Source organism: Heteronotia binoei, chromosome 5 (genome assembly GCF_032191835.1).
Source record: "Heteronotia binoei isolate CCM8104 ecotype False Entrance Well chromosome 5, APGP_CSIRO_Hbin_v1, whole genome shotgun sequence".
NCBI classification, from domain to species: Eukaryota; Metazoa; Chordata; class Lepidosauria; order Squamata; family Gekkonidae; genus Heteronotia; species Heteronotia binoei.
Genome location: NC_083227.1, coordinates 96,371,613 through 96,397,556, shown reverse-complemented (window position 1 = coordinate 96,397,556; position 25,944 = coordinate 96,371,613). Strand labels below are relative to the sequence as shown.

The 25,944-nt window shown below is 43.3% G+C and overlaps 1 protein-coding gene across 2 annotated transcripts in view; it reads left to right on the top strand.

The window, feature by feature from the left end:
- The window catches only part of SYN2 (synapsin II), a 454,742-nt gene that overhangs the window by 364,944 nt on the left and 63,854 nt on the right, over positions 1–25,944 (top strand). For both annotated transcript variants that reach the window (XM_060239868.1, XM_060239867.1), the window contains exon 6: positions 12,919–12,981. In XM_060239868.1, coding sequence (XP_060095851.1) covers positions 12,919–12,981 — 63 coding nt within the window. The remainder of the gene's footprint in view (positions 1–12,918; positions 12,982–25,944) is intronic.

Genomic DNA, 25,944 nt, shown 5'->3' with positions numbered 1-25,944 from the left:
ATAAACATCAGGAGTAGGAATGAGCATGAATAGGGAAAATGCAGTTGAGTTCATAGTTTATGTCATGCCTGGTTCACAAACCACAGGCCATCACAAACTTTTTGGCACTAGACAAACTAGTCTGGTTTGTGGTGCAATAAAATACCCCCTGGCATTCAGTGCTGGCCCTAGGGCACATGGCGCTCCAGGCAGGCTCTCTGCCCGCTGCCGCCACCTCCTACTCTCCCTCCACAGTGTTGCATTTCGTTGCATGTGTCCCCCATCAATCAGAGGAGTGCGCCACGAGAAGTATCAGCCCTACTGGCTTTGAGGTGGCCGGCATCTGAGCCTTCTTTGAAGTGAGCGCTGGAGGAGGCGTCTCCCCCCTACTTTCTGGAACCAGAAGTGAGGGGGGGAGCAAAGTCTCCTCCAGCTCTCTCTTCAAAGAACACTCAGATGCTGGCCATCTCAAAGCCAGTAGGGCCGATCCTCATAGCAGCATGCTCCCCTGATCATGCGGTGGGCGGGGGGGGGGGGGAGTGGAGCAAGGCAGAAGGGAAGGAGGCTGGTGGCAGGGGTGGGGAGGCAAATTTCTGGCTTTGGCAGAAGGTTGCAGGTGGGCACCACACCAGGTTGCATACTCTCTGCAATAAAGGGAGTACAAGCTGGCCTGTATAGACTGTGGAGGCTACAGACCAATAGATGTGGCCAGAGGGATCTGCAGGTGAAAGAGACTGGGAAGGAAGAGCCACAGTCCAGCACCTGCCTCAAAGAGTTCAGTCAAGGAGAAGTCCACTACTGATTATCAGTAGTGAAATAAGAGGTCAGCAACAGCAGGAATGCCAGCCATGCAATGGTGGAGGATTTGGCAGAGGTGATGGTGAGGGAATACCTCACCAAGACCCCTGAGACCACAAGTGCCTCTGACCTGACTCTTACATGGCCATGAGCACTGAGTCCACCTAACACCCAAACCCCAGCAGGGAAGAGGAGTTCACAATCATGAGGATATGAAATGTGGGTCGCCAGCTGATTCACTCAGCATGAGCAGAGAAACATGGTTGGCTCAGAGTCCTGAGTCCACCTAACCCCCAAACCCCACAATCAAGAGATATAAAGTGTAGGTCAGCACTCAGCCAAGACACCCAGTAGTTAAGCCACTCTGTTCGACATGAACAGGGAGACAGGGTAGCTTAAATTCCTGAGATCATCTAACACCCAAACCCGATCAGGAAGAAGAGCATAGTTCCCTCTATGCTATGCTAGGGGGTGCTGATGCACAAATCTTCAACAGACTGCTCACAGGTTTCTGTTCTCTGCTCACAACCGCCACTGGAAACACCTCCTTCTGAAGTCCATAGAACTGGACCCCCTGGTCCAATCTTTTGGGGCACCTCCTTCTGAGATCCATAGAATTGGACCTCTTGGTCCAATTGTTTTGAAACTTGGGGAGGTTTTTGAGGAGAAGCACCAGCAGCTATGCCACAAATTTGGTGCCTCAACCTCAAACAACAACCCCCCTCCAGAGCCCCAGATACTCCTTAATCAATTCTCCATTGTAGCCTATGGGGCCATTGATTATAATGGTTATAATGGTCCCAAAGGCTACAATGGAGCCAGAAAAAAACAATTTTTTTCACAATTCCTATTATGCTTTTCAGTATGATTTGTAAGCTGCTTTGAAAGTGAAAGTGGGATATAAGCTTTTGAATAAATAAATAGTTTAGGCAGGTTGATAATGCTTAAGCAACTTCCTGTTTCTTAGGTTAGACAGTGTTCTGGCAGTGATTGTTCCTCCTCTGTTATACTTGACCTGTAATGTTGGTTGTCATATTTTACTAAAAAAAGAGAAGAGAAAAGAAAAGAAAAGAAAAGAAAAGAAAAGAACAGAAAAGAAAAGAAAAGAAAAGAAAGACTGCAAGAGTCCCCCCCCCCCCAAAAAAAGTGCCAGTATGTTTTCTAAGGCTCAGCACAGGTCATATCTACAAATATAGTGCACTGGGGTGTGTAGACTTGTTCTCCAGAGCCCAGTTTCTCCGGAGGACAGGTCTACCAATATAGTGGAAAGGGATGGGTGAAATTTGATTTGATTCTGTTTTCTCTTACAATGTTTAAATTATTCTTAAAATATAGTATAAATATAATTTAAAAGAATTTATTCTGATATTTTTATAAAGTTATGGAAGTAATCTTATAAAAAACTAATTTACGCTATAGTCAAATGTAGACTTGCTCACACCTTTAATGTTACTAGCTTTTTTAACCAATGGGGTAGAATTTCTGCTCACAACACTGTGGAGCTTAGAGGGAACACTGAAGAGGACTTCACAATGTGCTCTGCTAGTTGACTTTTAAGAAGTTCCCTGCCTTTCAGTATAAGTGTGATGCAAACAGTCGACAGGGTGTGCAACTGAGCAGAGTATAGATATAGATATAGATAGGTTTCGGACCCCATAGAACAGAATGGGAACTCTGTTACTGGCAACCAACAGTGCCTATTAAGGTTTGGAGGGTTTCTTTTGGTGTTTCGAAGACTGGAAAATTCTGCCACCCTGCCTCCACCCCCACCCCCATTGCCTTGGAGTTTTGTAAACAGTATAATTGAGTGGAGAAAATCTATCTGGAAAGGTATGCAGGGCTTTTTTGTAGCCGAAAGTCCTTTGAATATTAGGCCACACACCTCTAATGTTGCTGATCCTCCTGGAGTTTATAGTAAGCCCTGTAAGAAGAGCCCTGTAAGCTCTTGGAAGATTGGCTACATTAGGGGGGGTATAGCCTAATATACAAAGGAGTTCCTGCTACAAAAAAAGCCCTGAAAGTATATATTCACAAACTGCCATGAAAAGCACCAAAGTTTGTGGAATGTTCATGCTGGGCACCCTTCCACAAACATCGCTTTGCAAATCACGAACTGGCCAACATTCATGACAGTGTTCATGGCTGGCTCATGCCCATTCCTACTTATGAGGCTTAAAACTGCCTGGGTTCATGTTGAGGTATTTATGTGACTGTACCATGATAAAACAATGAACTTCAGTTCCAGAAAACTGTTTTGTTTTCTTTAATTTCCATACTACACATGAAGTTGTAACAAAAAGTCATTCTGGAAAGACAGGCTTCTGCAAAATTATTTGTTTGCAAATATTGAACTTTTTGTGAATAACATCACCAGATAGGCTTCCCAAATCCCCCGCCTGGGCGGGGGACCCCCGATTTGGAGCCTCCTCCCCCCGCTTGCCAAAAATCTGGAAAGCGGGGGGGAATGGCGGCCCTTCCCACCTGCTGGAGACAAGAGGAGCCGAGTGCGAGTGGGCCTCTGGCTGGGTTGGCTGTGTGCCGGCGGGGTAAGCTGGAGCTGGGCACTCCTTCTCGGAGCCCTTTTCTCTGTGGTGGTGGCCACGCAGCTTCCCCTCCCACGAGTCCCGCCTCAGCCCAGCAGCTGGGGGCTCTTCCGCACCCTGTTGGTGGAGCACCGGCTGTCCCCGAAGGGAGGGAGGGAAGCGCGCATGTCCTGCCCCTTCACTAAAAGTGTTCTTTGTCAGTTGGATGTCGCAGAAGACTACAATTCCCATGCTGCTTTGTGCGCTAACAAAAGGTTGCGCTCTCTCTGCGGCCGGCGGTGGCCGGGTCGGAGCGAGTCTTGGGGGCGTCGTGTTGGCTTTTGGCGCAAGAGGCATGGGACTTGTAAGAGGTGGTGAGCGTTGGGTCGCTGTGACACCCGAGCACCCCCCGTCTTTGCCTCTTCCCTTTCGGGCACCCCTCAGGTGCCTCTTCTCCGACAGTTCTCCAGCCAAAGGCTTTTGGCGCAAGAGGCATGGGGCTTTGGTGCAAGAGGCTTTTGGCGCAAGAGGCACGGGGCTTTTGGCACAAGAGGCACGGGACTCGCAAGATGTGGCAAGCGTTGGGTCGCTGTGACACCCGAGCGCCCCCTGTCTTCGCCTCTTCCCTTTCGTGCATCCCTCAGGTGCCTCTTCTCCGACAGTTCTCCAGCCGAAGGTGACGAGGCAGGGGCAGGCGGGCATTGGCAATGGCTGAGACTGTGGCGGACACCAGGCGCCTTATCACCAAGCCACAGAACCTGAACAAAATGACATTTTAAAAGGTATGCTGTCCCTTTAAATGTGATGACCAGAACTCCCTTGGAGTTCAATTATGCTTGTCACACCCTTGTTCCTGGCTCTGCCCCAATGTCTCCTGGCTCCACCTTCAAAGTCTCCTGGCTCCACCCCCAAAGTCCCCAGATATTTCTTGAATTGGATTTGCCAACCCTATCACCAGAGGCTAGTCTTCTTTTAAAGAACATTTTTGGATGCATAGCATATATACAACCATGCAGATTCCTGTGATGGCAGTAGCAATCCAATAACGTGATCATCAGGGAAGCTGAACAGACTCTAGTTGCTTGGAGGCACTTCTAAGCAGTACCCTAGAAATGGCCTAAAAGCTGTTTCATATAGCAGTCATCTGTGCTCAACACAACAAATTACAGGTATCTACTCTTCTAAATTCTGTATACAGTATCTCGTATACAATCCTGTATTGTTATCAGCGTGTTAAAATGAAGCAAACAAGTTAGAACATGGGTATTTTGGGCATCTGTTGAAAAGCATTTCCAGTAGCTTGGAAAAACATCAGTATGATATTATCAAGGACATAAGAGTGCACACTAATTGGTGAAAGTCAAGACTCTACATATATTTCTAATGACATTTCTTTTCTGAAATATAAGGCATCCAAAAGTTCTGCCTTTTCACCTCACAGTATAGCCAAGTTTATTTCCATGAACAGGCAATGGCTTATTTCTGTCATTTCACAGCGCCTCATCATTTTAAAAAGTACAATTATGGTATTGTTGTGTTGCTGACTTCATTTAGGTATTCAGCCCTTGACTGTTGGTGTGTAATCTAAGGTAATAGCATGTTATCTTTTTCAAATATACTTTGTTTAAACTAAGTATTTTAGCACATAGGATCTGTATAAAAAAGAAACACACTGTTCTTTTCTTCCATTCCATGTTGTGTCATGTTGCAATAACGGATTAAAATGTGTGATCAGTATTCTATTGAACCTGTTCTGTCCAAAGGCTATACATGTCAATCCCTATTCAGTTATCAGGTTTGCATCTATTATCATCAGCTTATGCGTAAAGTTTAAAACAGAGTCGGATTAACAATTAGGCAAACTAGGTGCTTGCCTATGGGCCCCAGGACTTTGGGGGCCCCGAGCCAGCTCCCCCCTCCCCCCAGTTTTTATAGCTGGGTTGTTCCTCCTACCTCTTCCTCCAGCTGAGCAGAGCTCCTTACCACCCCTGCAACAGCGCCCAGTGGCCTCCTTCCTTCCATGCGTACATTCCTCTGTGTGTGGGGGGGGGGGAGGCGAACTGGGCGCTTGTTTGGAAAGGCATGGAGAGACGGAAAGAGGGGTGCATGAGCTCACAAGCAGCAGATTCCTTTCGTGTGCTGTGGGGAGGAAAAGCCGGCTGCTTTCTTGTCCTGGACTCCTCCTTCCACTTCCATTGGCAGCTGCTGGCTCCCTCACAGTGTGAAAGGGAAACTTAGGGGGGTCCTTGGAATGCACCCATCTCTTGGGCTTGGTGCTCTTTTTTGGAGTTGGACTTTATTGGCCGAGTTAGACTTTTTTGTGTCTGTGGCTCATTAACCAAAACTATCATGAAAAGGGCCAGTCTAGCCTGCCTGGGAATAGGCATGAAAGGTTGACATGGTAAAATAAAAAGCGGGAGGCCCAGAACTTAAAAGGCTCAGTCTGGAGTTCAGCAGGAAGCAATCTTATTCCCCCCCCCCCCAAAAAAAAATCATTTGGGAGTAAGCCCTAGTAGGTTTGCCAGTTCTAATTTAGGAAATTCCTGGAGACTGGGGACTGTGCCTTGGGCAGGGAGGAGCTGAATGGATCCCTAGATCCACCCTTGAAAGTGGCCATTTACTCTGGGTAAATTCTGGAGATCAGTTGTCTTTCCCAGAGAACTCCAGCTCCTTGACAGCGGACCTAATTCAGCACTGTGACTTTCCCCTCAATCATTACTTACTGTAATATATATTCCCTGCCACCTTTTTCCCCAGTGGGGATTCAGACTGGCTCACAACATTGTTCTCTCCTCCTTCATTTTTATCTTCACAACTTGTGAAGGTAGGTTAAACTGACAGTGACTCTGGGTCTTAAGCAGGTCTACTATAGAATGGTTTTAAAGTTGATATGCGCTATAGAATGGTTTTAAAGTTGATATGTAAATTATGGTTTTATATGTTTTATTGGACTGATTGTTTTTATAATGTTGTAAGCCGCCCTGAGTCCGCTTGTGGAAAGGGCGGGATATAAATGGAAATAAATAAATAAATAAATAAATACTCAGTATCCTACTCTGGTCTGTTCAATGAGACTTACTCCCAGGAAGTCTGGCACTATCAATGCATATATTCTCCATGGCAACTGAAAGCACTGCCTTTGTTCATCCTTCCTTCCTTCCTTCCTTCCTTCCTTCCTTCCTTCCTTCCTTCCTTCCTTCCTTCCTTCCTTCCTTCCTTCCTTCCTTCCTTCCTTTATTTTATTTACTGCTAGTGTGGAGTAGTGGTTAAGAGTGTCAGGCTAGGTTCTGGGAGGCCCAGGTTCAAATCTCTGCTCTGCCATGGCAGCTTGCTGGGTGACCTTGGCTTGGCCCAGTTACACACACATTCTCAGCCTAACCTAATTCACAGGATTGTTGTAAGGATAAAATGAAGAAGAGAAGAATGATGTAAGCTGCTTTGGGTCTTTACTAGGGAGAAAGGTGGGGTATAACTTAAGTAAGCAGATGATACAAAAAATGTGTGAGCTTTTGTGGTTCACTGATGAAGAATTCTGGTTAAAACTTGAGCAATATTGGGAGTCATTTGGGTTGAACCTAATAAAAAGTATAATTTGGCTATTGTTTTTGCATCTTTGATGAGGATTGCCACCTAGTTCAAAGGTTCCTTCCTTCCTGTCTTGCAGCTCTCAAATATATGACATTCATGTCTTGTGGCTCTCAAACATCTGGCTCTTATGTTAAGCAAGTTTGGCTACCCCTGCTTTATAGTCATTAGTAGACCATGTTAAAAGGCTAGGGGTCATGGTTAGCATTGTGATCTACTCTGAAAGACATCAATCTCTGTGAATCCACATGCCACCAGTGTGCATCTAAGATCAATATTAGTTAGTGTTGCCTTCCCTGAGAGTGACAGAGTTGGCAACCAGATGTTCACAAACTTTTTCTGTACTGGCTCCACTTCTGTGGAATAAGCTCTCTGTGGAGCTAATAAGGATCACATTGCTGTTGGTCTTCAGAAGGACAAAATTGTTTTGTTTCTGTGGACATTTTAAATGAAGGGTTTTTTTGTGTGTTTTGACACCTGACAGATTTTATGTAAGATGTCTTTAGAAATATGTTACTGACTGCCTTAGGAGGAAAGGTAGGATATAAACGTTTTAAAATACAAATAGAAAGTACCCTGCAGTACATAGAATACTCTTACTGAATATGAGGCACCTTTTTACAAGAAATGAGGCACATGTGACCCATACCAATATGAGAACCAATGTTCAGTGCAGTTTTAGAGCACCTCCTTCCTATAGAATATGTTGCTTACCTTTAAGTAGGATGCATATTTGTTGAAGGTTATTTGCAGTTGCAATCAGGGTAGGTAAAGAGTCACAAAATGGTCGATGCTCCCTCTTCCACACTTACTTTCCAGTGCATGCCAGATATTGTGAATTTTGTTCTGTGTTAGTTACTATGTGCTAACTATTCATCTTCAACATGAAATATAAGCATATTCTCATATATGTGGCATATGGTAAATTTTAAAATAACTTTCCCCATCCTCACCAGCCATAGAGTCGTAGAGTTGGAAGGGACCTCCAATATCATCTAGTCCAACCCCCTGCACAATGCAGGAAATTCAAAAATACCTCCCCTTAAATTCACAGGATCCGCATTGCTCTCAGATGGCTATCCAGCTTCTGTTTAAAAACCTCCAAGGAAGGAGAGCCCACCACCTCCCAAGGAAGCCTGTTCCACTGAGGAACTGCTCTGTTAGGAAGTTCTTCCTAATGTTGAGCCAGAAACTCTTTTGATTTAATTTCAACCCATTGGTTCTGGTCCTACCTTTTGGGGCCACAGAAAACAATTCTGCACCATCCTCTTTATGACAGTCCTTCAAGTCCTTGAAGATGGTGATCATATCACCTCTCAGCCACCTCCTCTCCTGGCTAAACATGCCCAGCTCCTTCAATCTTTCTTCATAGGACTTGATCTCCAGACCCCTCACCATCTTTGTTGCCCTCCTCTGGACCCGTTCCAGCTTGTCTATATCCTTCTTAAAATGTGGTGCCCAAAACTGAACACAATACTCCAGGTGAGGTCTTACCAGAGCAGAGTAAAGCGATACCATCATTTCACATGATCTGGACACTATATTTCTTTTGATACAGCCCAATATTGCATTTGCCTTTTTAGCCACCAGTGCCTGCAGGCTGCAGCGGGGGCCACGGGCAGTGGGGTTGGTGCTCCAACTCTTGAGATAATTTGCGAGGGGGGCCTCAAGATTTCAATTGCCTAGGGGCCTCCACAGGGTTTAATCCAAACCTGGTTTAAAATGGACTTTCAGAGTTTCTTCCCCTGCTCTTCTGTATTTCTTTTTCCCTGTGCAAGCATTATTTCAGCTTGTGATTCCATTTTGCGGTATCTGATAAAGAGATTTAATTTTAAGCCCTGTTTGTGAATAAGCAAATACAGTATGTGTGTTAATTAGTTATACTTCAGTGTTGCTTTGTTTTTGATAAAATTGTAAATAAAGAATATTTAAGAAAACAGACAAAGCATGTTGGCGCAGTATCTACAGTCAGTATAATAACGCGCCTACCAGAGGCCAAAGCAGCCGTGGACAGAAGTTGCCAACTCTGGCTTGGGAAAACTGGAGTTGGTATCTGGGAATGGTGGAGTTTAAGGAGAGGTAGGAGCTCAGCAGGAATGTGATGCAATAGAGTCTAATCTGCCATTTCTTCCAAGGTAACTGATCCCTGTAGTCTGGGGTTCAGCTGTAATTATGGGGAAAATCTAGGCCACACCTGAAGGTTGGCAACCCTACATGGATATCAGAAAACCCCCACTACCACCTACCACTGCCATCATGACAAGGGAAATTAGGAGCAGTTCTCATACTAAAAGTAGGAATGACTGCATACAAATTCAGAAAGGGTATCTCCCAGGATTAGGGATAATGTGGAGTAGCATGATGGCAGTTGTGTAGTATGGTATGGCCTCTTCTTTCATCATGTGAAGTAGTGAAACAGGAGATGTGTGATGGCATGGCTTCCACTGTTTCTTTCTTTCGCACACAAATGCACCAAAGGGGAAAGAAAGCCTTAGGTCAGCCATCCCAGCTTTGCAGCAGCTACCTATATACTACCATGTTATAGAAGAATCATTATGTACAAAGGTTGGAATAGATTCCACACCCCCATCATCTTGTAATTGAGAGGAGTTTAAGGAAGACACCTGTAATTCTGGCACCTTCTGAGAGCAAAATTGAAGGAATGGTTTATCTGTGTGAGAGGACAATGGTTATGTCCCCAGATACCATGTGTTTTGTTTACTAATTCCTGGGTCTTTAAACTTAAAGAATTCCAGCTTGTAGCCACTTGCCATTATTATGCTCAGCATTTATGGTGGATAATAAAAATATATAATGGTAAAAGATTACATTAGATAATTTCCTGTAAAGACACATGGTGTGGGGTATAGCATTGACATCTAAACTGATGATGTGTCTCTGTGAAAGAAGTAGTCAGAATAAGGAGAAATTTTTCTTCCATTTATTACTTTTTGAATGAAGGTTTATGTTCATTTACAAAATGATCATAATTAGGGTTGCCAAGTCCAATTCAAGAAATATCTGGGGACTTTGGGGGTGGAGCCAGGAGACATCGGGGCGGAGCCAGGAACAAGGGTGTGACAAGCATAATTGAACTCCAAGGGAGTTCTGGCCATCACATTTAAAGGAACCGCACACCTTTTTAAATGTCTTCCTTCCATAGGAAATAATGAAGGATAGGGGCACCTTCTTTTGGGGCTCATAGAATGGGACCCCCTGGTCCAATCCTTTTGAAACTTGGGAGATACTTTGGGGAGAGTCACTAGATACTATACTGAAAATTTGGTGCCTCTACCTCAAAAAACAGCTCCCCCAGAGCCCCCGAAACCTCCAGATCAATTCCCCATTATACCCTATGAGAATCAATCTCCACATAGAGAATAATGCTCAGCAGACGTGAGAGAATGCAAGGACTACAAGTCCCAGCATGCACCTCGCGAAGGGAGGCCGGACTGGAGCGAATAGCAGGCTGGCGGTGGGCGGGTCTTTGTGACTCGGAGGAAGGGAGAAGCCTGAAGCCAGGCAGGGAAAGAGACACGACGCCGTTCCACCCCCCACCCCCGCTATCAGATTTTTAGGGAGCGGGGGATTAGGCTGCTGATCCAGGGGTCCCCTGGCAGGGCGGGGGGGGGGTTGGGAAGCCTAATCATAATTGTGATTTGAAACACCTTTTCATGGTAGAATGGATGTATTATATTGGTATGTGCAATGCATATCTGATGTTTTCATATCAAATCATTTTTTAAAAAGACAAGCATAGCATTTTTAAAAGTATTAAATGAGCATATGTATCTAGACTGATTCAGGTGGGATATTTTATGATGAAATAACCATACAATTGACCATAAAATTGTATGCACATAAATAGCTTCCATATTGCATATCTTCTTTAGAAGAAAGGGCAGGAAAAGACATAACAAGATAAAAAGACTGTTCCAGCTAGAGTTACCACCCCTTTAAAAAACGATCCTAAGTAATCTGGCAGCCAACAGCCCTAAAGGTAACTGATTATTTCATTACATGAGATATGACAGTCCTAAGGCTGTTGATGCAGTATCTTTTGTTCAGTCTAAAAAACCTCATGTGACAAAGAAAGGTAAAAATGCCTTAGGGCATAACAGGTTATATATATCAATAGAATAAAGTTAGAGTTCAGTGGCACCTGGAAGACCAACAAAGTTTTATTCAAGGTATGAGCTTTCGTGTGCATGCACACTTTCTCAGATACACAGAAATGGAAGATGACTTTTTAAACTTATAAGCAGAGACTGAACAGCAAATTAGCATGTAACATGATGAAGATATTTTAAGATACGCAGAGACCAAACAGGAACAACAAGTTTATAGGTCTATTGTTCTATTGCTTCAGACCCACATGGCTGCCTACCTGGGTTATATACCAAGTTAAAGATTTTCAGAGAGTAAATACAGTGCAGCTATAAGTAATGATCCTGCTTCTTGCTGTTGTAGGATATCATCCTACTCAGTGTTATCCATAAGTGAGCACAACAAAAAGGCATTCATTAGCCTTGTGTTTGCTAATTTCTCCTCAATGGCACATTTATCTTGCAGAACCGGGCTAAACTCTCAGTTCTTCCATAGCAGTAAGAAATACACCGGACAATGGCAAAGACATTTCCTACTGGACGAGCAACAAATCTGACAAAAGCAACTGAATTACTTCAGTAACTGCATTCCAGGAAACAGCTGTGCAACTTACTGAAGGAATTGGAGGGGGGAGGAAATCAACATCTTCTGTTTAAACTTACTTAAACAAAACAAAATATATGTTGGTAGAAATGTCAGGCTATGACTCAGCCTTCCCTTTTCCTGATCTTTTTTTCTTTAAAAAATAAATATTAGCATATTTAGTTCAGAGCACAAAACATAAAATGTTGTTTAAAGGAATCATCTATCAAGAGTTGTTGCTTCATACTTTCTGTCTAGTTCCAATTGAATAGTTGGGTCCTGATGTAACAGCTTGTTATTGTACTAATACTCAAAAATAATGAAAAATTAAGCATTTCATGAGCTAGTGATTTAAGTAGAATTAAGAATTACATGTTCTAGGGCTTACTGAGAAAGAGAAACACAAAAAGAAATAATTAAGACAACATTCCATAAGGTTACATTTACAGACTTTAAAGGCTGGAGGAGCAAGTCCTCCAGGTGTGTTGACTGAAAAAAAAAACAGTTCTTTTGATCATGTGCATGAGAACATACACCATGAAAATGCAATTTACAGAAATTAATGAGTTTAATTAAAAATTGCTCTAGAATTGACCACTGTTTCATACAAAGAACAGGGAAGTCTTTGAATGAGACACTTAGTTGTTAAAGAAAACAAATCCTGTAGGGAAGATAGATTCAGGTGGGTAGCCGTGTTGGTCTAAAGTAGCAGAACAAAGTTTTAGTCCAGTGGCCCCTTTAAGATCAATAAAGTTTTATTCAAGGTATAAGCTTTCATGTGCAAGCACACTTCTTCAGATACAAGGAATTTTTAAGACGCAAGAAATTATTTTTCATGTATTATCTAAACAAAAAGGCAAGACTGAGATGAATGAACCATACTAGTGAGGTCAGCTTGCCAATACTAATTTGCCCCATTCAAACACTCAAGAGAAACTAAATTCTGACCACCAAGATTCCCAGTAAATCCATTCTAGAAAGCCAGTTTGGTGTAGTGGTTAAGTGCGCGGACTCTTATCTGGGAGAACTGGGTTTGATTCCCCACTCCTCCACTAGCACCTGCTGGAATGGTCTTGGGTCAGCCATAGCTTTCACAGGAATTGTCCTTGAAAGGGAAGCTGCTGTAAGAGCTCTCTTAGTCCACCTACCTCACAAGATGTCTATTGTGGGAAGGGAAAGTAAAGGAGATTGTGTCCACTCTGAGATTTGGAGTACAGGGTGGGATATAAATCCAATATCTTCTTCAATATCTTTTTCTAACTCTGGAGAAGTATGAGCATGATAATGAAATGTTCATTGCCTGAGCAACCATTTTAAATCTTGTTTTTCTCTTTCTTGCCCTCAGCTGACATTGCCATCATTTCCTGTTGTTGTGAAGATTGGACATGCTCATTCAGGCATGGGAAAGGTGCATATACTATTTATCTGTTTTGGGGGAATGTAGTGGGACTACTTTTTAATGTTTGTTACATAAATACTGTTCTCATTGAGATGTTTGATTGAAGGACAAAGTTTCAGGGCAGCAACTAAGCAGGCTGGTAAGAACATAAGAGAAGCCATGTTGGATCAGGCCAATGGCCCATCCAGTCCAACATTCTGTATCACACAATGGCCAAAATACACACACACACACACACACACTCTGTGGCTAATAGCCACTGATGGACCTCTGATCCATATTTTTTTTCCAATCCCCTCTTGAAACTGGCTATGCTTGTAGCTGCCACCACCTCCTGTGGCAGTGAATTCCACATGTTAATCACCCTTTGGGTGAAGAAGTACTTCCTTTTATCTGTTTTAACCTGACTGCTCAGCCATTTCATTGAATGCCCACGAGTTCTTGTATTGTGAGAAAGGGAGAAAATGACTTCTTTCTCTACTTTCTCCAGCCCATGCATAATCTTGTAAACCTCTATCATGTCACCCCGCAGTCGACGTTTCTCCAAGCTAAAGAGCCCCAAGCGTTTTAACCTTTCTTCATGGGAAAGTGTTCCAAACCTTTAATCATTCTAGTTGCCCTTTTCTGCACTTTTACCAGTGCTATAATGTCCTTTTTGAGGTGCGGTGACCAGAATTGCACACAGTACTCCAAATGAGACTGAACCATCGATTTATACAGGGGCATTATGATACTGGCTGATTTGTTTTAAGTTCCCTTCCTAATAATTCCCAGCATGGCGTTGGCCTTTTTTATTGCTATCGCACACTATCTCAAAATTTTTAGTGAGTTTTCTACCACGACCCCAAGATCTCTCTCTTGCTCAGTCTCTGCCAGTTCACACTCCATCAACTTGTATTTATAGCTGGGATTCTTGGCCCCAATGTGCATTACTTTGCACATGGCCACATTGAACCTCATCTGCCACATTGACGCCCACTCACCCAGCCTCAACAGATCCCTTTGGAGTGCCTCACAATCCTCTCTGGTTCTCACCACCCTGAACAATTTAGTGTCATCTGCAAACTTGGCCACTTCACCGCTTACTCCCAACTCCAGATCATTAATGAACAAGTTAAAGAGCACGGGACCCAGTACTGAGCCCTGCGGCACCCCACTGCTTACCGTCCTCCACTGCGAAGACTGCCCATTTATACTCACTCTCTGCTTCCTATTAATTAGCCAGTTTTTGATCCACAAGAGGACTTGTCCTTTTACTCCATGACTCTCGAACTTACTAAGGAGCCTTTGATGAGGAACTTTATCAAAAGCTTTCTGGAAGTCAAGGTAAACAACATCTATTGGGTTCCCTTTGTCCACATGCTTGTTCACCCCCAAAAAGAACTGCAACAGGTTAGTGAGGCAAGATCTTCTCTTACAGAACCCATGCTGGGTCTTCCTCAATAACTTGTGTTCATCCATGTGCCTACTCATTCTCTCCTTGATAATGTTTTCTACCAACTTTCCTGGTATTGAAGTCAGACTGACTGGCCTGTAATTTCCCAGATCTCCTCTGGAACCCTTTTTAAAGATGAGGGTGACATTTGCTACCTTCCAGTCCTCAGGAACGGAGGCAGGTTTCAATGAAAGATAACATATTTTTGTCAAGAGATCCACAACTTCAACTTTGAGTTCTTTCAGAACTTTTGGATGTATGCCATCTGGACCTGGTGACTTATTAGTTTTTAATTCATCAGTCAGTTGTAGGACCTCCTCTCTTGTCTAACTTAGGTCTTTCAACACCCCTTCAAAAATTAGTCGTTCTGGAGCAGGCGAACACTTCTCGTCTTCCGCAGTTAAGACAGGCAAAAAATGCATTCAGCTTCTCAGCTATTTCCCTATCCTCCTTCAGTAATCCTTTTACCCCTTGGTTATCCAAGGGCCCCACTGCCTCCCTGACTGGTTTCCTGCTTCGAATATATTTGAAGAAATTTTTATTGTTGGTCTTCATGTTTTTTGCAATATGCTCCTGATAGTCCCTTTTTGCCTGCCTGATCACAGTCTTGCATTTGATTTGCCACAGCCTGTGTTCCCTTTTATTAATCTCACTTGGACTAGCTTTCCACCACTTAAAAGAGTCCTTCTTACCTTTTACAGCTTCCATTACTTTGTTTGTTAACCATGCAAGCCTTCTCTTATACCTGTTTGTGCCTTTCCTAACTTGTGGTATATATTTTATCTGAGATTCTAGGATTGTAGTTTTAAATAGCCTCCAAGCTTCCCCAAGGGTTTCGACTGTATTTACCTTTCCTTTCAGTTTCCTCTTCACATGCCTCCTCATCTCAGAGAATTTACCTCTTTTAAAATTAAACGTGGTTGTGCTGGTCTTTTGGGGCAACTCCCTATTTATACAAATGGTGAAATCAATAACATTATGGTCACTGCTCCCAAGCAGTGAGATCACTTTTACATCTCTCACCAAGTCTTGGGCATTACTTAGGACCAAATCCAGGATCGCCCCACCCCTGGTAGGTTCTGTGACCATCTGCTCCATAGCACAGTCATTGAGAGCATCGAGAAACTCAATCTCTTTCTCTCGACCTGAACATATATTGACCCAATCAATCTGCAGGTAGTTAAAATCACCTATTATGACACAATTTTTATGTTTAGCCACTATCTTTAATCTTTCCATCATATTATAATCGTCCTCTATCTTTTGATTTGGTGGGCGATAACAAACTCCCATAGTTAAATTTCCTTTTGGGCCCCCTATTTCGACCCAAAGCATTTCTAGAAGGGAATCTAATTCTTTGACCTCAGTCTTACTGGACCGTATACCCTCTCTGACATACAGAGCCACCCCACCTCCAACCCTTCCCTCCCTATCCTTTCACTATAACTTATATCCAGGAATCACTGTGTCCCACTGATTCTTCTCATTCTACCAAGTTTCTGGAATTCCCACAATGTCTATGTTTTCCCCTAACACTAAACATTCCAACTCACCAATTTTACTTTGAACACTTCTAGCATTTGTATACAAACATCTATAATTTCCCAGGCAAGTTAGGCCCGCAACCTTCCTCCTGCCGCCTCGAGACTTTGGCAGACACTCCATACTGTTTGTCACCATCTCAGTGGACAACTCTGATCCATTATCCAGTAGAAAAGTAACAGCTAATCCTTCATCTCTTTGAGATGAGTCCTCCCGAACCTGAGACATTTCATCTCCTGTCGGCTTTCCCCCAAGATTTAGTTTAAAAACTGCTCTGCCACCTTTTTGATTTTAAGCGCCAGCAGCTTGGTTCCATCTGGGGACAAGTGGAAACTATCTCTTTTGTACAGCTCCCACTTTTTCCAGAAAGCATCCCAGTGCCTAACAAACTTAAACCCTTCCTCCCTACACCATCGTCTCATCCACACATTGAGACTTCTAATTTGTGCCTGTCTCTCCAGCCCTGTATGTGGAACAGGTAGCACTTCTGGGAAGGCTACCTTGGAGGTCCTGGCCTTAAGTCTCCTGCCTAGCAGCCTAAATTTTTCCTTCAGGACCTCACGACTGGTACCACATCGTTGGTACCAACATGCACCATGACCACTGGCTCCTCCCCAGCACTGTCTATCAGCCTATCTACAACACACGTAATGTCTGCCACCTTCGCACCAGGCAGGCAAGTCACCATACGGTCAGTATGCGGTTTGCCACCCAGCTGTCTACTTGCCTAAGGATCGAATCACCAACTACCAAGACCCCCCCCCTCTCTCCCTGCCCAGGGATGGTTCCTTGGAGCGAAAGGATACCCGCTCACCAACTGAAGAAGCGGTCCCTACTGAGGGCGCATTCCCCTTATCCTCAGCCCAGTACCCTGTTCCCTCTCGGCCCTCATGCTCCATGGCAGTAACGGGGCTGCCACGTTCAGAGTGGCGCTCATCTCATACGTCCCCGAGAGTCTTCTCCGAGTGCCTAACTGACTGTCTCTGCTTCTCCAGGTCAGTCACCTCGGCCTCAAGGGTACAAACTCGTTCCCTGAGGACCAGTAGCTCCTTGCATAGAGCACACACCCAAGACTTCTGTCTTTTAAGCAGATAGTCATACATGTGACACTCAGTGCAAAACACTGGAAAGCCCCTACCCCCTTGCTGGCATTCTACCTTCATGTTAGCTTTTTTTCAAAAATATACAGTCCCCTTTTAAATCCTGTTTATGTGGCTCTCCTTCTGAAGGGTCTACTTACCTTATTGGGAACACAAGGAAATTAGGGATCTGGATTCCTGGTCCTTACAGAGCCCCTAGGCTAAGAGCCCTTTAGCTCTCACGCCTCTGGCAAGGCGAGGCTTAATAATGCAAAGAGGGTGGGGAACACAGCCACTCCTAATCAATCAGCAGCAATCACCTTCAGCCCACTCAAATCAAACAAACAGCAGTTCCCCAGCAACCACAAACTCGGAATTTTCAGCAATCACACAGTCACACAAACTCAGAAATTCTCAGCAACTTCCCCAGCTGCTTAGAAATCCAAACTTTACCCTCGTAGCACTTCTTCTCTGCTCTCTCTCAGAGCTCTCTGAAATGTGCTCAGCCTCTGGCAAGGTGCAGCTTAATAATGCAAAGAGGGTGGGGAACACAGCCACTCCTAATCAATCAGCAACAATCACCTTCAGCCCACTCAAACCAAACAAACAGCAGTTCCCCAGCAACCACAAACTCAGAATTTTCAGCAATCACACAGTCACACAAACTCAGAAATTCTCAGCAACTTTGCCAGCTGCTTAGAAAGCCAAACCTCACCCTTGTAGCACTTCTTCTCTGCTCTCTCTCAGAACTCTCTGAAACACATAAATGGTGTTGAGAGACATGTGCTAAGCTGTTACTAGGATTCAGTGTGCACAAACACAGTTTGTTGCCAGGTTTGCATTCATGTCTCCCTCCTCTCCCTGCCTTTCTCACACAGAGCACAATTAAGGATTCCAGATTTAAAACATTTTATTTTTTATTTTATTTTATTATTTATATCCTGGCTCCCTGCAAGCAGGCTTAGGGCAGGTTACAAGGCCACATAAATCATGATGGTAAAACAATATCAAATATAACCATATAAAATCAGAGAGTTGAAAATTAAAATGATGACAGAGAACCAGAGTAAGGTGTTGCCTCAGTAGCCATGTTCTGATAGAACCTTCTAAGTGGTGCTGATAGGGATTGGTCACTAACCACAAGGCCAGGGGAGACCAAGAATGGAAGAATTTGAATGTCTGTTGCCTCAGCTAAAAGCCCAGTGGAACTAATGCCAGTTACCCATGGTAGATGAATGCAACAATGCTTTTTAACCAGAGTTCATTTCCCACCACCAAGACAGGGCTCTAATCTAGGATTGTTATACTCCAGTTAGTCTGCATGCCTGCATTCTTACATCATGGGTAATCAGAGTTGCAGTCTCAGCACCAAGGGGATGGAAAATGTGGTGAAGGTGAAGGATCCCACTAGTGGAAATCCTCCAATAACACAATCATTCTCAAGCTTTAGGAATAAAATGGCCACAACTTAGTTGGTTAAAGCTGTGGCATAGCGCAGTCTAGCCAGATCCTAACATCGACTGACCCACCTGCCAGTTGATGTATCTAAATTGGCAGGCCCACCCCAGCCCACTGGGATGGCAAGATGTTGGATTCCATGAGAACAATTGCCACTAAATGGCCTTTCCTGACACCTGATTGTGAGAGTAACCTGTTGGCAGTTCCTGAGCTGGCCCATTGAAAGCTCTCTTATGGAGATCCCACATGCAGGGAAAACAGGCACACAGGCCAAGATCCAGCCCCATGCTGGTACCGCCCAGATAGATGAAATGAAGTCCACCTGAACAGAAATCTAAGCCAGCGTTCCCACCATAGTACATCTCCTTAGCAATGACAATCCACAAATCATGCATGCATTCATCCCCTAAATCAGGGGTGGCCAACAGTAGCTCTCCAAATGTTTTTTGCCTACAACTCCCATCAGCCCCAGCCATTGGCCATGTTGGCTGGGGCTGATGGGAGTTGTAGGCAAAAAACATCTGGAGAGCTACCGTTGGCCACCCCTGCCCTAAAGCATTACCACTCAGAGATGGATGGGTGGACAAGTGATCCCACACAGTCAAGTGAGCTGGGCAGGTGGTGCAGTATGCTTCCCCCCATTGGCCCCTCTCCCTCACCACACCAAGCCCCATCATAGGCTATCCTGGGAGGGAGTGGGCCAGGTTTTTGCATTCTTGCAGCCACCCGGCCCTCCAGCTGCCCATGTGGCCCATTCCTCCTTGTAGGACGCAGCTGCCAGGACTGCAAATGGGAGCTCCCAGCCTGCACAGGACTGCAAATGGAATCCATGGTGATTCAGGGGTCCATCTTAGTTTTTTATCAGGATTCCTTCATTGTACTCTTGCAAGGAAGAATGGAGGAGAAGGAGAAACAATGCATGAACATTCAGGGTATAGGAAGTTATAGGAAGTTTTATCTTGTCTTTTCCAATTGTTATGTGCAACATACACTGCTATATCCATAACCAAGCTTTAAGCAGGTTGGGTTTTAGTGCAATTAAAAATTTAATGAATTTCTCTGTTTATAAGTTAATGTTTCTTATTCTTTTAAGGTACAGAATTTTACCCTTTTTAGTCTGCTGCTTTACCCATATTTATGAAATGCATTTGGGGGGATTTTTTAATTTTATTACATTCTTAGATTCATGGCAGACTTAATGAATTTCATTACTCTTAACTTTAGGGGAATTAATAATAAAATCAAAACAAGGCGAATTCATTCCTATCTAATTAACCATTCAGCCAATATAAGTTTTTTACAGGAGACCCATTTGAAGAATAATATTAACATGCTTCTTCAATCATGTAGTTTTCCTCAGACTTATGTGGCCTATGTCTCATCTCATGCCGGGGGTGTGGCCATCCTTTTTTCCAGAAGAACTAGATACCAGTGACAGGCTTGTGATCAAGACCCACATGGCAGATATTTATTCTTGAAAGGTCTCTTAAATGGAACTCAGCTAACTTTGGCCACTATTTACGCTCCTAACTCAGGACAATTGGGCTTCATTACTGATGTCTTACAAAAACTTGTGATTTTTCAAGATGGACCAGTAATTATTAGTTCTGATTTTAACATGGTTATAGATAAATGTTTAGACAAAACTGTTCATGCCACTTCAAGTCTTGCTAATTCTAAGACCCATAATAAATTCATTGGTTTAAAAAAATTACTTGAAAACTTAAATTTGATTGATGTTTGGAGATCTTTTAATCTCAATACCTGGGATTATAGCTACTACTCATTCCGATTTTGTACTTAAACAAGAATTGACTATATTCTGGCTTCTTCATTAATTTCAAAAATTGATAATATAAACATTCTTCCATGTCAATGGCAGATCATTCTCCCATTTTCTGTAAGTTTCATTTGATTGAAAAGAAAAATTTGGGCTTCATGTGGAGACTTAACAACACTTTATTAAGTGACAAGAATGTATCCAAAGTATTAAGTGAACAAATTCATGAGTACTTCAAATATAACCAGACTCCTGATGTACATTTAAATGTTATATGGGATGCCTTTAAGGCAGTTCTTCAGGGTAAGATTACTTCTATCTCTTCAGCCTATAAGAGAAAAAGAAATAAGCTAGCTCAAGAAATAATACCTAATATTAAGGAATTAGAAACTCTTCATAAAAAGACATGTAGTTCAAAAATTTACAAGAGAAGCTTGAAGTCCTAGAAACAGAAAAAATTCAACTCTTATTCTTGAAACAAAAATACTGGTACAGAAATCCAAAATCAATTCGACTATTGGCATGGAAGGTTCATAAGAAGTCAATGGAACTTGGGGTTCATAATATCAAAGATTCTTCAGGTACTTTACATAATTCCACAGATCAAATTCTAAAATCTTTTACTCATTACTATTCTAAACTTTATTCCTCCAGAGACCCACCTTCAGAACTAATTGAAAATTTCTTTAACTCTCATAAACTTCCTTTTATTTTGTCTGACGCCATCAGCAGTTTCTAGATCACCCTATTGATTCTGAGGAATTAGAAGCAGTTATAAAACCACTTAAAACTAATAAGTCCCCTGGCTTAGACGGCTTCATAAATGGATTCTATAAACTTTTTTTTACTTCTCTTTCCCCAATCTTGATAGATGTCTATAATACTGCTTTTAGTACAGGTGTGATTTCTGACTCTTGGAAAAGGGCCAAAATTATAGTATTATTAAAGAAAGACAGAGACCCAACTGACCCTAAGTCTTATAGACCAATCTCTTTGCTCAACTCTGATTATAAAATTTTTACTGCTATTTTATCATCTAGATTGGATGAATCATTGATGATTATATAAACTTGTACCAAACAGGTTTTATAACTAATCGGGACATGATAGACAATATAACAACATGTGATCTGGACCCTTGCCCATCCTGGCTGATTAAGGCTTGCTGGTTGGAGCTACGGTATCCTATATGGGATATCGTAAATAGATCCCTCTCTGAGGGGCTCTTTCCAGGGCCCCTCAAAGAGGCAGTGGTCCGCCCTCTCCTGAAGAAACCGTCACTAGATCCAGCCAAATTGGCACACTATCGGCCGGTCTCGAATTTGCCCTTTTGGGGCAAAATTATTGAGAGGGCTGTAGCGCTACAGTTACAGAGTTTTCCGGAGGACGCCTCTGTCCTGGACCCCCATCAGTCCAGCTTTCGCCCAGATCATGGGGTGGAGACAGTACTGGTCGCCCTGGTAGATGTTCTCCAGTGGCATCTGGACCAAGGCAGCTCAGTGATACTGATGTTGTTGGACCTGTCAGCTGCGTTCGACACGATCGACCATCAGCTGCTGATTCACCGCCTTGCCAACACAAGGATTCAGGGATTGGCTTACAATGGCTCTCCTCTTTTCTCCACGCTCGGGGACAAAGGGTGGCGATCGGGGGACAGACATCCCAGAGACACCCACTTAACTGTGGTGTGCCTCAGGGGACTGTGCTCTCCCCAATGCTGTTTAACATCTATATGCGCCCCCTTGCCTGGATTGCCAGGAGGTATGGGTTCAGTTGCCATCAGTATGCTGATGACACGCAGCTCTATCTACTGATGGACAGCCGGTCTACTTGTACCCCAGAAAATCTGGACTTGGCGCTACAGGCCGTGGCAGGGTGGCTTAAACTGAGTCGACTGAAGCTGAATCCAACAAAGACAGAGGTCGTTTGCCTGAGCCACAGCGGCCTGGGAAGGGGAATCCCTCTACCAGCTTTTGATGGTGTGCCACTTGTAGTGGTGCACCACTAGACCTTCTGTAAGGTCAGAAGCTTGGGGGTGCTACTGGAACCTTCATTAACAATGGAGGCCCAGATAGCAGCCACGGTCAAATCCACCTTTTTCCACATTAGGTGGGCAAAGCAGTTGGTCCCTTTCCTTGACCATGGTGACCTGGCAACTGTGATCCATGCTACAGTCACCTTGAGATTGGACTACTGTAATGCCCTCTACATGGGGCTGCCCTTGTCTCAAATCCGGAGACTGCAGCCGGTGCAGACTGCAGCCGGTGCAGAATGCAGCGGCTATGCTGTTATTGGGGCTCCCCATTCAGGAGCACATACAGCCTGGGCTGCGGGAGCTGCACTGGCTGCCAATAGTGTACTAGATTCGCTACAAAGTGCTGGTTATTACCTTTAAAGCCCTATATGGCCGAGGACCTGTCTACCTTAGGGACTGTCTCTTCCCATATGTTCCCCAGAGGGTACTCAGATCAGGGACATGGAACCTGTTATTGATCCCTGGGCCGAGGGAGGCAAGACTGAAGATCACTCTATAGCAGCCCCCTGTTGGTGGAACCAACTGCCAGAAGAAACAAGAGCCTTGTGGGACCTTGTTCAGTTCCGCAAAGCTTTCAAGACAGCTTTATTTCAACTTGCTTTTGATGGATAGCCACATATGAGGGTACTCAAGAAGACTGAAATGTTTAAATTGTTTAAATTGTTTTATTGTAAGATTTTAATTAGTTAATGTTTAACCTGTAAATGCTTTTACTGTTGTGAGCCGCCCTGAGCCTGCTTCAGCGGGGAGGGCGGGATATAAATCCAATTAAATAAATAAATAAATATAAGGAAGTCATTAGATATAATTCACTATTCTAAGCAACTTAATCTTGAAGATACATGTATTCTGTCGCTAGATGTTGAGAAGGCATTTGACACGGTGGAACCTTTATATATTCTTTCTTTATTACAAAATATGCAGTTTGGAGAGAAGTTTAGAGATATTATTAAATCTTTAATGGATGTCAGTTTAGACCAGAATTATTTGATTATTCCACTGCTCTCATATAAACATTTGAAGCTACCTTGCACTGCCTCAGGTCAATACATTGTATCATTTGGGGTAGAGGTGCCCTCAAAAATAATGTACTCTGTAAAGTTGATCAACTGTGTTTTGAGCAGTTTGATTTAAATCAAATATTTAACAATGAATTGTTGAACGAAAAAACAAAATAAAACTGGTGGGGGTCCATTTTCTAGTCATATTTTCCTCATCATCCCCAAAATAAAGACTCCATACACAAAGCTGGGTTCACCACCCTCCCCTCATGCTAGCAAAATTATGGTTTGACTGATGAGCCCCCAGCCCTGGGGAGACCCCATTGCCAACCCTCCCCCCCCGACTGGTAAGTCATGAGAAGCTGTTTTGGGAACCCTCCCCCCCATCATAAGATGCCTTAGAGTACTTACAATAGTCCCATAAGCAAAAGTACACACTGTTCCACCCAACCCAATCATGCCTAACCGGGTTTATTTAGAACACCTCACCTCAACAAAGTAGCAAAGTCAGCCAAGTGAAAAAGAACCCTTTCTTGGCCAATCCAAAAAGAGTCCAACAGCAAATAGCAATGCATAGTTTATGTACTTTGTTCGGTTATAATTCTGCACTCAAATATTTTGTATGCAGCAATTTGAAACCTGATCTCTCACATACTGAAATCTACTGAAGTTGCTAGTTAAAAGACTTCAATGTATTCCAATGCTGAAGGCAAAGTAAAAGAAAGGAAGTACCGTTAATAGTTTATATGTGACATTCTGTGAGTTAATTTGGCATGGTACTTTTCGGCTGCTTACAGACAGGCAGTTTGAGGGGACCCAGAGATGCCTCAGAAGCTGACTAGAAAAACCCGTCCAAACAAGCACATCTGCCTCCCCCCCCCCCCCTGTCCCGTATTCAACCTGTCCTCTGGCATCCTATCAGTGGCTCAAAAAGCTCCCACTTTTGAAGTGGTAGCAAATTTCTGAGCCACATGCCAGTTGCCTCTTCAGTGTTTGGACGCAGAAGCACGCAAGTGAGGCTCCTTGATGGTGTGAACTCACCAAGTTGCCCCAAGCCATTTCCAAACTTTTTTGTTAAAAAAAAAAAAATTATTGATTTTAAGTGCAAGGGTGCATGAGTGCACATGCGCATAACCAAAAAATGAATGGGAAAAAAAGAAGCCCAAACCAATGTGGGGAAGCGTGTGAATGGTTTAGGACGCTTCTTTCTGAGCCAGCCTGATTTGGGATGCCTCCCATGCACCCCCAACTGCCCTTCTGTTAGCAGCCTTCAAGTTTTTACTTTATTTTTCCTTTAGTGGCATTTGAATCTGAGACATTGTTTCTTTACTTTTATTCATAGCTTGCCTTTCTCATGGAGACTCAGAGCAGATTACAAAATATTTTAAAAATTCTAGAGACAACAAAATATTTTTAAATGTTTTTCTAAATAACAACAGCATAAGGTGTCTAATAAACCGTTAGATAGGGCTGGAATCACAAAATTAGAAAATAGTGGAAACAGAAAGCTTCCTAAGGCATGGTACACCATGAGCAATGCAGAAAGTTGGTTTGAAAAGTAGAAGACTGTCCAGTAAAAGCAACATGATACATATGATCATTACAAATAGACTGTATCCCATAGCCTTATAAAAAGTCCCTCCTGAACTGTTCCATTATAACAAAGCAGGAGTCAAGTTGCACCTTTAAGACCAACCAATTTTTATTTAGAATGTAAGCTTTTGTGTGCTCTTAAGCACACTTCATCAGATGAGAAATCCAGCACAGTGAGCAAAGCCGTACATGGCTAAGCAGAGCCATACATAGCTGATAGGCAGTGGCCCAGAATGCAACATGGTACAGAATTAAGAACCAATGACAGTGAAGTAAAATTATCTGGTAGGCAGTGGTTTAGAATGTAAAATGGTACAATGACAGTATAGTAATATTAACAAATTGAGCAAACCTTTGATCTGAGTAGCATGAGCATGCAAAAGCTACAAAACAGCAGTATGCAGTAAAATAAACAAATTGAGCAAACCTTTGATCTCAGTATATATATTTGATTCACAGTATATATGTGTGTGTGTGTATGTATGTGTGTGTGTGTGTATAAATATATATATATATTGGCCACTGTGTGACACAGAGTGTTGGACTGGATGGGCCATTGGCCTGATCCAACATGGCTTCTCTTATTTTCTTATGAGTTCCATTATACTACAGTTCAAAGCCCTTTATAGAAATGCCATCTTGAACATTTCTCTTTTGCCCATTATGAAAAGATAGAAGCTTGGGAGCCTTCCAGACCTCCTCAAGCAGGCTGTTCCACAAGGTGGGATCCACAACAGAGAATGCATGAGTACAGTCAGTTGCCAGTCTTACCCATCCTCAGAAGGTGACCATCCTACTATTTCAATTTGCTTCTGCTTAGAAGAGGAGATTGGATTTATACCCCACCCTTCACTTGGAGTCTCAGAGTGATTTACAATCTCCTTTCCCTTCCCCTCCCCACAACAGACACCCTGTCAGGTAGGTGGGGCTGAGAAAGCTCTCAGCGAACTACTCCTGAGAAAGCAGCTCTTTCAAGAACTGTGACTGACCCAAGATCTCTCAGGTCACTCAGCAGATACATGTGGAGGAGTGGGGAATCAAACCTGGTT